Here is a 15953-nt window from a genome sequence, read left to right as displayed (position 1 = left end):
AAAGTATTGCCATTTCAGGTTTTTGCTGGACAGTGAACCTACCACAGATTTACAAACGACTGTCATGCAAAGAAGTGAATTAGAAAGGCCATCACAGCAACTGTATGTGTCCCAATGGGGATATTCGAGGAATAGTAGCCCATCACAGTGCTGTTATGACACCCAGGAAGATAACAAACGCACGATAAGGTCACTAAACTCTGTAGTGGCAGCGTGAGAACATCTCAGTGATGACTCCAGTGTGATGGAGGTGGGCTGCAGGGTTTGAACCCACCAGTTCATACTGACAGCTGCCTGCGCCGCTCACACGCTGCCCCTGTCAGGGGGTGGGTGAGGACACCGAGCAGCGGGGTCACACTTACAACTACAACAGTCAGTTTTTTTGGCTCAGTGCTCGGCGCCATGTGTCCGCACGGCCGCTCAACACACACACACACATATACACACACACACAACCTGCGTAGTTATGATGAGACACACACTTACATCTCGGAGGACGGCGGCTGGCTACGGCAGAGGAGCGCGTGTCCGCACGCTTGTCCCATCGCGCATCCTGCCTCGCGCCTCCCCGGTTAACCCAAACAGCTGCAGTCAGGAGGACCCGGAGGGGAGGGCTGCCAGCGTGCTGGGAGGAGGTGACGGAGGAGAGACGATGGATGGAGAGATAGGTGATAGACGACTGGGTGTGTGTATGTGTGTATGCTGCTCTCTCCTCTCCTCTTCTGTCCGCCTCTCTCTGGTCTGCTCTCCTCTCGAGCTCTGACAGCGCGCGGGGATTGGTCGGGACCCGGTAAGCGATACTCGAGCTGTGGGTGCGCGAGGATATAACGGCTGAGCTGGGAGAGAGAGTGAGGGAGAGAGAGTGTGGAGGGGGGGGGAGACAGAGAGCGCGCGCTCAGCCGGTGTTCTCACCGCCACATGGACACCAAAACAGTCAGAGACGCGTCAGGCGGAGCAGAGCTGCGCACGTCGCTCCTCCTTCCCTCCTCGGTTCATGCTGGCTCCTCCGTGACCACCACCACTACTCCACGCGTGGAAATGAAAGTCGTCTTGTTGCGAAAAAAAGATTTCAACTTTCACGCCACAAGCTGCGCTCCTTCACACAACTCCACGCTCCTTTTCTCCTGCTTTCATACAGTGCGCTGTAAATGTCTCGGAGATCTTATCAGCTTTCATTGTGAACCACATGTTGAACCCTACTCCAGTGTGTCTATCACGGGACAAAGGTCTCAAGGTCCAACACAGATCTTCTGCCTTATAAGGCCTGCCCAGCGTGCACAGGAGGAAGCAGCAGACACTACTGCACAGTGAAACAGGAGCCTGTGACATGTTTGTTGACATTCAAGCCCTTAAAATATCCATCAAGTGGCTCCAAGTGTCAGCTGTTTTACATTCTAAGGATTTGTATGGGCAATATATTCACATAACACTAAAATAAAATCAGTATTTTAGGTAAACAAATCACCACCTGGAGTACACCTACACAGGTGTTTTCAATTATTGTTGCCTGATTGGACTGTGAGAGCATGCACACGCTGTGATTGATTGACATCTCTGACAGTCTCCCAACACTTGTTGCATCTGTTCATCATCATCGTCTCTATCATCATTATTAGCTAATGAGTTTGGTGACCTCAGGAAATGTCTGCCATCGTTCCAACTCCAACCCGAGCAGGGGACTAATCAGCCATAACTGCAAACACCTGTGTGAACGTGGAGCAACACTTTCAATTTTACACCTCCATATTTTCTTTCATAAGCAATAAGTCTTTCTCTACACTGCCCCTGTTTTGTTTTGTTTTAAGAGACCAAGATGGAAACATGGCTTTGAAATGGACTAGAAGAGACTGATTGGTCTGCTCCTGATTAGAAAAAATAGCCACATTTCAAGACCAACATTACTACTTGTCATACTGTAGCAATAAAAACACAGTTGTAGCTGCTAACATTACCAATGTGTCTGATCCAAGTGTCTCAGTGTACTGGTGCACCAACATGCTGCTGCACTGGCAGGATCCTTGAACTGGCACACCTAAATGAACTATTATTAGCAATATCAATTACACAGGCTCTGTCAAAATGCCTGCCATGCAAAATGTTTATCTACAGCACTGAACACACCGTGCAGTGCACAGCAGATTATAGTGTATGACAATGGTTTACTTATCTGTGACAACTGAGGCTAATACAGATTGATGGCTCTAGTATTATCATCTGCATTATTATATGTCTTAAGTTTCAAGACTATGCTGTTATGAGTGGAAAGTTTGACAGTAATGGATGTAATTGGCAAATGGACTTGCACACATAAAGGCTAGAGCTTTTCTGAACTACCGGCCACTCAAAACGTTTTACAACACTTGCCACATTCATCCATTCACACGCACGCTTAGGTTGCCATGGACGGCGCTGACCTGCTCATCAGGAGCGACACAGCGCTTCCAACCGACTTCCTGTGAAAAATATCCAGTTTGGGTCACCACAAATGCAGCTGGAAAGATTAAATTGTGTGCAGATGTAGTATACCTCTATACAGGAGTTATAATTGATTATATTAAAAATTCTTTGATGAATTGTGTCTTTTGTGTAATATGAATTGACATTACCTCACTGTCTTCTATGGTAGTTACCGGGCCTGCTTGGGCTGTCTTTAGATCCTAACAGAAAGTGTGTTTATTTATAATTTGTGGCATGTGGATTATCTCCACTTCACTGTCTAAACAGATACAATCTGATTTAAGCCAGACTATCTCACTGTAATAGAGGAAGGCCAGAAGGAGTCCAAAAATCAGATCTGTTGTGCCTGTGTAAATATATCCCAGTGTCTCTGTCCAAATCCATCCATCTTATTGTATCAAAGCAGAGGAGGAAATGTGGATTGTGCTCAAATATCAAACTTAAACATCAGCGTCAAACAGCATTTTAAAAATGAGTCAATTTAGGAGCCAGGATGTTTCTCTTCTTCTGCTGTCACGTAGGGAACCACCAGCCGGAGGCATGCTGCGCCTAATTTTGTGAAGAGTGTGTTTGGAAAATAAAAAGGGACAATGCGAAGTGTCTGAGAAGCCCTGCAGTTTTAATAAGAGTCATCTCAGGTCTCCTAGCAGGAGCTGTCAATTACAAAGGAGGACAAGACAGAGAGAGAGAAAGCAACATGGAGGGAGAGAAGACAAGAGAACAAGAGAGCGTGACAGGGTAACACAGGAGGGAGAGGAGGAATAATGCAGAAGTGATGAAAAGGGTCAGGAGAGGAGAGACCGGGAACCTTATGATTGACATGTCAAGTTTGCCAGTGTGTGTGCGTGTGTGTGTGTGTGTGTGTGTGTGTGTGTGTGTGTGTGTGTGTGTGTGTGTGTGTGTGTGTGTGTGTGTGTGCATGTCACATCTGGTGTGTTGGCATACAGATCTGTGGTGCTCAGCTGTGTCTCAACATGTATCTGTGTGTGTTTGTCCAGCAGAACTCCCTGAGGCCTGAAGACCCTGGTTTCAGATCAGTCAGTGTGGGCACTAACAGATCCTCCGCTGGGACTCGGGTCAAAGAAATGTCTGTCTGGACTCTCCACACCAGCTGGAGGAAGTATTTATACCAGTGTTTTTAAAAAACTCCTCATGCATCAATAAATTAACAACAGCAGCAGTTTGAATTTTTTTTATTTTTTATTTAAAGACTATTTTTGGGCTTTTAGTCTTTATTCAGATAGGATAGATTAGAGTGTGACAGGAAATAGGGGAGAGAGAGATGACATGCAACCTACTGTAGGGTCACAGGTTGGAATCAAACCCACGCTCCACCAGGTGAGCAATCGGGACGCCCTGCAGTTTAATGGGGAAGGGATATGACATTAACTTTATTGTAAGAAACTGAAAAATCTAATATTTTCATCATAAAGTATTAGCATTAAGCTAAATGCTTACATTCTGTAAGCATGCAAACATGATGCTAACATGGAGCAAGTATAATGTTTATCATGCTCACCATCTTAGTTTAACGTGGCTGAGGCAGAGAGCAATGTTTTTTAGTTTTGGTGGAGTCGGGGGATCATTAGTCACACAAACCTTTTTCAACAGCGCTGAGCCAGTGCTGGAGAATGGTCTGGCTGCACCCATTGTAATCATCCGGCTTGTTTGCTTTTCTATAAACCAATCACAATCGTCTTGAGCGGCTCAAAGCCAAGGATGCAGCGATGGTGCCCCTGCAAAATGTTGTCGGCAGGAACTTGTTTTGGTGGAACACAAGTGATTAGGGAGGAGAATGCTGGCTACCATTGCCAGATATACGACAGTCATAGTATTTGTATGATAATTTTACCCTCTGTATGATGCTCGATCAATAAAGCCAAAAATGCCATAGTATACGATCAGTCGACCAATTTGTGATTTTTACCTGTGAAGCTGGTTTTAGTCTATGCTGCCTGTTTTGATTTATTTCCTGACACGATCAGATCCGAGGTCTCGCGTGACCTCTTTTCAGCCAATCATGCTTGATGTAGGCTTTGAAAATGAACTGTCCCTTCTCTCCCCTGCTGCTTGGTTTTGAGGTGGTGCTTCGACTTTCTCACTGAGGTTTGCTGTGGTCAAGTCGAGTTGTTTTGAATGGACCAGTTATTCTTTTTAAATACTAGTTCTGTAAAATTACACATGTATGCCTGTTTGTACGATATTTTTTCCTCAAATACTATAATTTAAAGCCTCTGGTACGATAGTTTAACATTTCCCATCTGGCAACGCTGATGCTGTCTGAAATAGCGGTAGGCTTATACCCACAGTCTACATTCGGTGAGTCAGACTAGGTCATCATATTAGGATTCATCCTCTGGCCACGACTGTCTGTTGAAAACTTTTGTGGCAATCCTTCTAATGGTTGCTAAGATAGTTCAGTCTGGACTAAACTACAAAGCAATACTGACATCCATGGAGCCAAAAAAAAAATTTGTATTTTTCATTGTCACTTCTTCAAAGGGCCTTTTAATTTGCTGTTAAATCTCATTAAATATTTTTCAGTTTAACCGATCAGTATACTGACCAATAAACCAAGGCCAGTAAGCATTTCTGGTTGCAACAACAGATCAAAATTGTGAGATCACAATTTTCACGCATTACTCTTCACACATCCCCCTGTGGACATGATGCTAAGAAAACCAGCGTACTGTCAGTACTTACAGAGAAATCAGAAGGATTAAAGGCTTTCCAGCACTGAGAGGCAGCAGCTGTAGGGTGACAGCAGTGTCTGACCAGTGCTCTGCAATAAAGTGCAGTGAAGCTTATTTTTATGAGCGGGGAAGTTCCCGTTGTTCCAGCATGTACTCAAACACACTGAGCAGAGCTGCTGCTGTAAATAAGATGAGACTGATGAGCAGAGCAGCCAGCCACGGCTCTGTTCATTTTAAACCCTTTAAATACGTGATTGGAACTGATGCGACCCATTAATGTGACCCCGAAGAGTCTCCCCCTCATTAAAAACTGATTTGTTTGTTATATAAGACTAAAATTGGAGACATTTCATCCCCCCCTGAGCCCAGATCTAGTGTGTTGAAAGTGCAAAGCAGCGGTCATATATATTATGTTATAATCTGGCAATAAAAAGCCAGACAGAGTGTGAGATGTGCTGCAGTTTATGTCTCAGTGGGATCAATATCACTACCAGACTCAGTGACCATCTTGAGTGTCCCCTTGCAAGGTCTAATGAAAGTCTGTGAATCAGATAAGAAGAACAGCAAGACAAGGCAACTCCCCTGACATCAATCGAAAAGTTTAGTGACCGTGAAGCTAAAATCCTCTCGTTGTGATCCAACAAAGCCGCGCAGCGAGAAGAAGAAACCGTGTCACGCTTCAGTTGATTGAGTCCCCCGGAGTGTTCCTCCTGTATCAGCTCCTTGAGTTGATTACATCAGAACCTGATTAGACCTTCTGTCCTCAACCTGGAGTGTTTACTGACATTTATGAGCAAAGCAATCGTTAATACTTCCTGGAATTTGAAAGTGCCGACTGAACGGACGCTTAATTATTTATGATCCTTTCTGCGCCCGTGGTCTGATTGGTAAATAGCTCTCTGTCGAGCCATAATATCAGCGATAACGTTATCTTCCAACAGGCTGTGATGAGCCGTAGTGACTGCAGCAGACATATGGAGTGACAATATTGTTGTAAATATCAAAAGGATAGAGGTAAAGAGTCTTGAAAGCTGCTGGTGAAATGCAGCTGCTGTCCTTACCTGCCCTTCACATGGAAAGATTTATCTGCTCTCTCAGCTGGACTGAACTCAAATCACACTGTGGGTCGGACTGGGCAAGGCTGGCAAAGCTGTGGATGTTTTTTTTTCCTGTGTGTGTTTATGGCTCACATCACTCTGCCTTGCTCGACTCAGTCCACTTCCCTTTTTAACAAACACACACAGACATCTCTCTCCTGATCTCCTTGACAGTGTTAGTGCTTGATTTTGGCAGGAAGACTATCCAACAGGGCGAGCGGCATCACCTTGTCCAAACAACACAGCCCCGCTCCTTCTCTTTTACTTTGTGGAGGGGAAGACACGGATTGTAAGGGCATGCGGAGTAAGGAGCAGAAGTTGAGGAATATCTTTTTTCTGAGCCCCCTTGATACATTGAAGGTGCTGCTGGTGCGTTGTTTATTATCATACTTGATTAATTATACTAGTTCTGCCAAGAAGCAGACATATCACTTCCCCAATAACCTCCCCAGTGACATTTCAAGTGACCTTCCCAGGAAACTCCCTTAAGATGAAGTGTTTACACTTTCCAAGCAAATAACATCTCGCTGCCATGCAAATATTGGTTGTTCTTTCTTGTATCTCTCTTCAACCAACATGGATCAAGTTCGGTTTCGGTTCGTGCATCTAATTTTGAGTCCTAAATTGCAAACTGTGATGTCATCAGTGGGTGTGGCATACTGTATTCTACAGGTTGGAAAGACAGTACGGAGAGGCGTCATTCATTTTGCATGTATTAGTCTTCTTTGTCTCTTTTATCTTCATTAAGAGATGGCCCATGCTTTTTTTTTTGGATGACAACAAAAATCTGTTATACAAAAGCTCGCAGGTAATCAATGCAATCCTCCATCTTGCTACTACGGTTTGTTCCCGAATGGTGAATGGTGATGGTAAATGACAAATGTTCATCATATGAATTGCATGAAACGAAAATGTAATCACTGCAGGCCAGTCGCAACAGCAGCAGAGGAGAGTGTCCAGGATGTGATGCAACATGTGATGGATCTATTGTATTTTTGCATTGATCCTAACAACGCTAGGATCAATACTCAAAACAAGACTGCGTACCAGTCGCATTGATACTTTGGGGATCAATCCGCCCACCCCTGCTAGAGACAATGCTAATGAGAGCAGTGAGAACGAACCAATGCAGGAAAGGTACAAGCTGTAAATCTAAAATGCCGATAATTTTATGCCAGTTAAGAAAGCAAAATAAGACAAAAATCAAGCTTTATGAAAAAAAATACTCCCATGGTAAGGCATAATTATGAGATAAAAAGTCATAAACATGAGATTAAAAATCGAAATTGTGAGATAAAACTCAATTTATTTAGATAAAAAGTCATAATTTATCTCAGAATTTTGACTTTTTTCTCATAACTTAGACTATTTTTTGTAAACAGGAAGTTTTCATCAAACGTTTTCTTTAACTGGCAGAAATGGGCTTCCATATACAGCCTCTTCCATGGACAATTTGTGATGTGATCCAATGTTAATGTGAACATATTGATAACAGCCACTTTGACCATATAGTTGCCTAAACCTCTAGACCTGCAGTAGCTCTAGTTTGGGTCCCTTTGGAAGCAGTGGTCTGGTTCGTGATGGAAGGCACTGACATACCACCTGACGTAACGTTTAGGTGTGACGGATTGTTGGAAATAAATCGACTGCTAGCAAAGAAAATTAGTTCCTGTTGAGCTCCCATGCTTTTCAGACATTTCTCACCCCTCCTATCTATCTCTCCTTATCTTAATCTTCACCATGCTCCCCCCTCTCTCCATCCCTGCTGCGCTTGCTTTAATACCTTCCTGTAGCCTACAATCCCTGCCTCTTCTTTCCCCCCTCTTTCCTCCTTTACTCCCTTCCTCCATTCTTCCATCCTGCCATCCTGCCATCCCCAGCACATGTAAGCCTCTTCTCACAGCCATCCAAATACAGCATTAACTAGAAAGCCCTATGGGCGCTGCCATCTTCACTTGATCTTCTGCGGGTTTTTATCACAGCCAGTTGCAGACCAGTGTTATCCCCAGCCCAGGGCTGAGTTTTCCCAAAACTAATTAAACCCCATCTCACAGTGTTCATCCTCCGCATTTGTATTACCTTGCTACTGTGCAGGGCCAGCTAGCTCAGGGCTAAAAGTTAGCCCACATGCCTTTCTGAAATAGTTCAGATGGCTGGGCGACACTGGTTCTACATTGCATCGTGGTAAAAGTGGATTTCATCAGCCTCCATAATGAATAGAGATGCAATTTCCTGTTTATAAGTATGGGCACATGTTTACTGTGTGCGCTACATGTGCTTACACATGATAGTAGGCTATCCCTGCATATTTCTCTCTGATCTTTAACTGTGCTGACATTACTCTGCCCCCTCTAACTACGCTGGAGAACTCCGAGTTAATCATATCAGGCGATAACAGCAAAAATACACTGAGAAAAGTGATGTGACATTATACAACTTCTCGACTTGAACTGTTTTCTTTGTGCATATTTTAATAATTTCAACAGCCAGTCCGCTTTAGATGCATAACTTATCAAGGGCTTCAAAAGTTTTGTTCCAAATCAAGCCTCAGAACTTGTAAACAGTGCTCAAATTCAAAGCACAAAGCAGGTCACTGGGACAGTACACATGTTTTCTAATCAGCTACATGATTAATATCATCGTCATGTAATATCTTTGGATGGAGGGATTGCAGACACTGATGCTCCTACCTGGTCATCATCATTAGTCAGTCTGGATTAAAGGGTCCCTGAAATGTAAACTGTTGACTGACTGGGTTGTGTTGGAGCAGCAGACCTCAGGCAACATAAAACGATGAATGTCCTACAGAAATGGAAACTTTTCTGAGGAGATGTTGTGGAAAAATTCCAAACATATTTCAACAAAACCTGCAGTGTTTGAGTTTGATGTCAGCGCAAAGCCAGCTGATGCAGTTAGTCATGTGCTGAATCCATCCATTTTCAAGTACAGCACCACACATTGTGCAGAGCTATTATGTAGTTTTTGAGAAGAAATTTTATTCAAAAGAGAAAGATTTTATGCCTAAACAAACTAAATCAACAAACTGTCTCTGTTTACATGACTGAATAACCTGAATAAACAAACTGACCTTAAAGGAAGGAGGAATGAGACTCAAAAATCAACTTTCCTTACAAATAGCACCTTTAAAGGACAACACAATTTCAGACTGTTTTACTTTGTTTATATGTGGTGGACCCTGCCACCTTTCTAGCTTCAAACAGTGTTCTGGGGACCTTATTTTCCTCTGAGAACAGCTTGTTTATCAGTTATGGAAAAATAAATATTTGAGTCTGTATTATAACCTCATCTATATTGTAGATATTAAACTTCTGAGGTTTAATTTCCTCTCCAGAACCACATAGTGCCTCTTTAACACAACAGCTATCACCAGGAGCACTAGGTCTTGATTTTGTCTTTATTCATTTGTGTCTCTACATTGTCCTTGATGGGCTGAGTGGGTTTAGTGGACTTACAGGCCCAAAAGGGTCAGTCAAAATGCCTCGAAGACAGACAGAGAAATAGGACTTGACGAATTACTTTGTTCTTCAGGCGGACAAATAAAGAGAGCAGGTTTTTTCATCACTTTGTCAGCAGTGTGTAAGTGTGTTTGTGTGTCAGAGAGAGTATGAAGTGTCTGAATGCGCCATCAGCTGGGAGTTTTGGTGGCTCTCGCCTGTCATAATATCCTCTCTGACTGCATGCCCTCGGATTGTCATTCCCCCTGAGTTTGTGTGTATATGTGTGTGTGTGGGTCTGCTTGTGTGTGCGTGTCATGGGGAGCCAGATGGCTGCTGGCTGACTTTGCGGCACGAATTAAAGGAAATCATATGAGACAGTTGTGCTTATCTTTCCATTAATACACTTCAAAAAGCGCCTGATACGCGCACCACCCTCTTCTACAGTACTCATACACACACAAACACTGGACACACACGCCTGCGTGTACATCAGTGTTTCAGGGCTTTGCCAGTTTGATCCTCTAAATGTTTCTGATGGTTCTTTGACAACAGTACTTGGCGACCTTGACTTTTAATGCCAACGATTGTTGTGGAGGCAAATTAATTTGATTTGGTTCTCAAGATTATGTGAACAAGTAGCACAACATATTATACTTACCCCTGTTGCCATAATGCCCATCAGATTGATTTTGAACCCATTCAGTCCCAGAAAAACACCTGTGTTCCTTCCACTGTTTAAATGAGGCTTAATAAGCATGGACTGCTTGATGTATCTTTGCAAGAACATTAATGCATCAATGCTTAATTGTAATAAACTTCAGCTGATTCAAAATGCTGCAGTCAGACTCATAACCAGGTCCAACAAGAGGGAACACACATTACACATTAGCACAATTTATGCCTAGTGGCGAGTTTGGCACGTAAGAATCGATTTAGCACAGCCACTCTGTTGTTGTTAGCGGTGCTGGCTCAGGCGTGTGTGGGCTGACCAATCAGAGCAGACTGAGGGTGGGCCTTAAAGAGACAGGAGCTAAAAGAGAGCGTTTCAGACAGAGGGGGGATACAGTGCTGCAGCACTGGGCAGTACGAGGAAACTGTTGTGTTTTTGAGCATTAAAGCATGTAAACCTCTTCTAGTAGTAACCCAAAATAAAATCTAAGAGTGCATCAAATTTGATTGCATCCCACAGTGTGGAGAGTTCACTGTTGTTGTGAATGTGTGAAGATACACTTTTCAGTAACCAAATAGCTAATTCATCCTACAGTCTTTGCCTATATCTCTTACACTCACTGGTATGTAACTTTCCAGATGCCATCATCTGTCACCTCTGTGATCTCTTGTTCATGCTTCCCTGGTTTCTTTTCTGCAGCCACTCCATCTGCAGCCTTTCTGGACTGCTGGTTCCTCCCTGCTGAGTCCACGCCAACCAGGCTTGGAAGGTCTCCGTCTTCAGTCAGCACCTCCTTTAGGTCTTTGGCCACCACCATGACAGGCGCAGACTACCCTCTGGCCACAGAGTGATGCAGCTGCCTGCATGGTAGCGGTTTTGAATGGGCTCCATCCAGACTCCGTGTCATTAAGTTTGCAGGGAGATGAAAGATGAAATCATTCTGGACAGAGTCCTCTAGGTGTTCACAGCAAACTCAAAATGCTTTTCAGCCTGCTGAGCCTGTCGGGCAGCTGCCCAAAAACATGATCCACTGACAGCCTGTTTCACCTGCGTGTCCAGAACAGTCAGTGTGACTTTTTCTGATGAAACAAAGTCATTCATTGGGGTTTGGCTCAGTCTGCGCTGGTAAAATATACATGTAAGAGAGATCTTGGTTTTCCAGCTTGTTATACTCAATCAATGGCTAAAACAGAAATCCAACAATAGCAGCACTTCATACTGGAAGACCTTACTGCTTTCTGTGTGTTCCTCTTTGCAGCATGCTATCACATCAAACCTTATCCTGACAGGGAACGCAAATTTAAGGATTTCATTCTGAGAAATATGCTTTTTTGCTTTCTTTCAAGAGTCAGATGAGAAGATCAATACCACTCTTATGCTTAAGCATAAAGTATTAAGCTGAGACTGGGGCTGTATTTTCCCAGCTCAAGATTAGTACATTTGGTATCTAGTTTTCTTTTCACGTTTTGAATCCTTCACCGATCAGGCTTTATATTTGGGATCGTCAGGTTGGCCCTCAGAAAACTTGTATTCAGCCATTGTGGCTGTTCAGTCCACACTGAAAGTTAGACATACATATTGAATAAATAATATTATTTGATTGTTCCCTCATATTTTTTAGTCTATTTTATAAATAAAAACACACTGAGTTGAAAAACGTTAACTACATTTTCATAACATCTGTGCAGCCTTGTCTATTCACTGTGTGGACTGGAAACGACGATGAACGCAGTTTCCACGTGTATGCTGGGGGGCACCAGCATGCAGAAAGTCATCATATATTTATAGCGCAGAGAGAGTACTTGAACATGTTTTGTCCACTTGAAGGGCACCCTGGAGTGCAATTTATCATGTTTTATCAATCATAGGGGCATCCAAGAGGGCACATTCGCAATGCCCCCCTGCACCCCCCATGAATCCACCAGTGTTGCATGCCATACTTTTTGTCCTAACTCTCGACAACATTCATCTCGCTCTGGCCTGCGCTCTCACACATTTTGGCTTCTCTACCTTTCCTACTCCATGGAAAAAAGGCAACACTCTGGAAAACCAATACTTTTCTATCATCTCTTTTCTTTTTTCCGTCTTTATCCAGACCTAGAAATTACAAAACTCGTATTCCTTACCTTTCCACACTGCGTAGATATTATGTAGAACCTTGTTGTGTTTAGCTTAGCTTAGCATTCAATCTGAGAGCATGGGGAATGGGGGACTGCACAGTACTTCATCTAAGTAACCTCACACAGCCCAGGCTTTCTAAAAAAAACAAGGACCATACTGTAAGACCCAATTCCTGCTACCATGGCCTTAGTTGACCACTAAATCTTGCTTTGCTTACATTTCCATAAACACTCATAAACCAACCACAGCAATTTAGTGTCTTCTGCTTTTTATACTTTTCACTTAATCCCATGTATCATCTGTATCAAATAATAAAAGTGGGGATTATCCCTTAAGTGCAAAGCAACATGCGTAAACACACAACACAGACACTCAGGCTTCGGAATCTCACACAGATGGTGGCATTTGTGGTGAAAAGCTGATATGTTTCTCCGGCTTAGCGGCAGCCTGTTGCCTCACACGGCAACGTACAGTGGTGTAGCGTATGCGCATGTTCACAGCCGATAGACGCACAGTGAAACGAATAATGAAGCTGGAAGAGAGAGGGATGAGGGTGGTGATTTTGTAGAAAACAGAGAAATGAGGAGAGAAAAGAGGATTAGGCGACAGTGTCAAAAGTTGTGCACGCATTAAGGAAACCGGCAGAGAAGTTTGGAGAATCATAATGGAGCAAGACTGCAGAATTACTGTAGTTTGTCTATATGTGTGTGTGTGTGTGTGTGTGTGTGTGTGTGTGTGTGTGTGTGTGTGTGTTTGTGTGTCTGTATTTCGGGATAAAATCTGGGTTATTTTCAGCCCCTGTAAATTGTATTTTTTATACCATTCTCCCTCCCTGTTACTGTGTGTAGAGTTTATCCCTTTTCCCAAACAGCTTACATAACTCAGAGAGCATAACCCAGACTACACACACACACACACACGCACGCGCACACACACGCACGTACGCACACACACACACGTACACAGGAGAAGGCCCTGTGGCTACATCATCTGCAGAGTCTCTCTATTTTCAGTCTCGTTCCCTGAACAGCACCCATGCTGCTTTGTGCTCAGAGGGCTGATCCTAACTGCAGACATATGATGCATGAAGGCCTCACTTGACTGGGCTCTGTCCATCTTTATTTTTTATTTTGCAGCACTGTGCCTCGACCACTGTTATCACTGGTTACAGTAATACAATCTTCACAGGTGTGCATGAACATACACATTATGAAAGATGAATCCAGATAAGGCTGCAACTTGGTTCACAAGCGTTGAGGGCATGGATTTGTAAATACTGACCTTTGTTGTGTGTGCAGTTTTCACTCCATTTTTTTTACCCACAGGTGATAAAAACTTCCTGGTTTGATTTGTTCCATCATTAATCTGTAACTTGTAGACGCACACTATACCATGTATTACGATATGTTTGCTATATTTACCCTCAACATGTCTGGTTGAAGTAAACGCAGAGCAGTAATGTTACATTTTGTTATTGTTTATTGGTAATGTGTGTTATAACAGTGCAATGTGCAAGTGTTTCTACTTGGAGGTTAAATGAATGACGTTATCACTTACCTGTGTCAGGAGAGGTATTTACCTGCAGGGATGCTGCAGCCTAGATTGACTGCTGCTGATGGAGGGGTCTGTTGAAGCAGTTGCTTACAGGCTTGGATGTCAGTTTGTAGCTGTGGGCATGTTTTTTGAGTTGCGTTACAAGTTTTTATTTTTGTTAAGTTACACAAAGTTAACTGTTTATTTGGGCTTTTGTTTTTGTTTGTACATATTTTGATGCTCCTCTCTCCCACAGAAAACACTGCTCCTGAAACGCCTCGTCAGTAGCCCCACCTTTAATTCTGTGACTTTGTGACATCACACTATGTCACCATATAACACATTTGCATAATTTATGCCTAGCGGCTAGTTTGGCATGTAAAAATTGATTTAGTACAGCTGCTCTGTTTTTGTTAGTGGTTTCTTGCTCAGGCGTGTGTGAGCTGACCAATCAGAGCAGACTGGGTGTTCAGGAGGAGGGGCCTTAAAGAGACAGAGGGGGAGTACAGTGCTGCAGAACTGGACAGTATGAGAAGTAAAGCATGTAAACCTTGAACACAAGGTTTTGAAGAAGAATGAACATATCTAGTGATACTTTCGACAACATTAACATGTTTCATGGTGTCATGCTTTTGTAAATACTACACCTTTTCTTATACCTGGACACAGTTCCTCATGTCTACTACTACCTTCCTCGTCTCTCAGGTCAGGCTTCCACACATTTCTCAAAAAATACAGCCTGACATGGTTGCTGTAATTTCTTGAGAACAATTTGTCCACACAACATGATCTTGTATTGACGGTAGCTGTCCTGAAGTGGGAAGGACCAAGAAGGCCCTAAGACGTCAGTGAAATACGCAAATGCACACACTGTAATATATCATCATCTGTGTGGCCGAGGGAGTAGAAAGAGAGAAAAAATAAGGGGGAGACAACACACGAGAAAAAGGTGGAGTCACTGTCAAAATGTTTAAACACAGAGCTTTTATTTATGCTACTATATCAGGAGAGAAATGTGCATGCTGTCAAATGACGTGCCCGCTGCTACAGCTGCCTTTAGATTACAATACAGTGATATCAACTGCCCTGTGGTGCTCTCTCTCTCTCTCTCTCTCTCTCTCTCTCTCTCTCTCTGTGTGTGTTCATCAAATCAATCAGGTTTAATTAAACTGGGGCAAATTCCTCTGTCTGTCAGTCTGTCTACTTGTGCGCACACACACACACACACACACACACACACACACACACACACACACACACACACACTAGCCCACAGCATCTTCAGAGTGACTAATCTACTATTAGCACTTGTCTCACAGACCCTTCCTTCCCCTTCCTTCCTCCTCCTCCTCCTCCCTTCAACCCTCTTTCCACTCCCTTTCTCTTCCTCCGCGCCGTCTCCTCCTCCATCGTTTTTCACCTCGAGGGGTTTCCTGATCGTTAGGGTTCAGCATCTTTTGAAAAATAAAGGGCGGAGATCACATGAAATGACAGAGCTTGATTAATTGTTGAGGTGTTCTCTCAGAGTCCTCCTTCCCTTCCCCTCTCTTTACATTCAGCGCCTCATCAACCTTTTAGCCTTTGAACTTCTCCTCACCTCAGCCCTCCACATCTACATGTTTTATTTTTAATCTTCCTCCTCCTCCTCCTCCTCCTCTGCCATCTCTTGTCCCTTTTTGCACCTCTGCGCCTCACCATTCTCTCTCTCCCTTTCTACAATTTCTTCTCTTCCTCCTTCACCACCCCCACCACCTCCTGAGTCCCTTCATAGTGATTGTATCTGTGCGATAAGCAGGGTGTCACACGAAATGTTCTCCTACTGTATTTCTCTGTCACCGCTGCTGGTGGTGAGAAATGGGCAGACTGAGAGATACAGTCAAAGAAAGACGACAGGTGGGAGGGAGCAGGACAAGAATGGCAAAAA

General features: G+C 43.5%; 1 protein-coding gene across 1 annotated transcript in view; it reads right to left on the bottom strand.

Annotated features, from left to right (window-relative positions):
* Positions 1-911, bottom strand: part of pde2a (phosphodiesterase 2A) — a 162444-nt gene extending 161533 nt beyond the window's left edge. Inside the window, exon 1 of the mRNA XM_084351350.1 lies at positions 487-911. Coding sequence (XP_084207476.1) covers positions 487-545 — 59 coding nt within the window. The 5' untranslated portion in view covers positions 546-911. The remainder of the gene's footprint in view (positions 1-486) is intronic.
* Positions 912-15953: the final 15042 nt, after the last annotated feature.

This window comes from Pagrus pagrus, assembly GCF_965226575.1.
Source record: "Pagrus pagrus genome assembly, chromosome: 4".
In the NCBI taxonomy this organism is placed as follows: Eukaryota; Metazoa; Chordata; class Actinopteri; order Spariformes; family Sparidae; genus Pagrus; species Pagrus pagrus.
The sequence above is the reverse complement of the archived record's forward strand: the minus strand, read 5'-3'. Positions and strand labels throughout refer to the sequence as shown.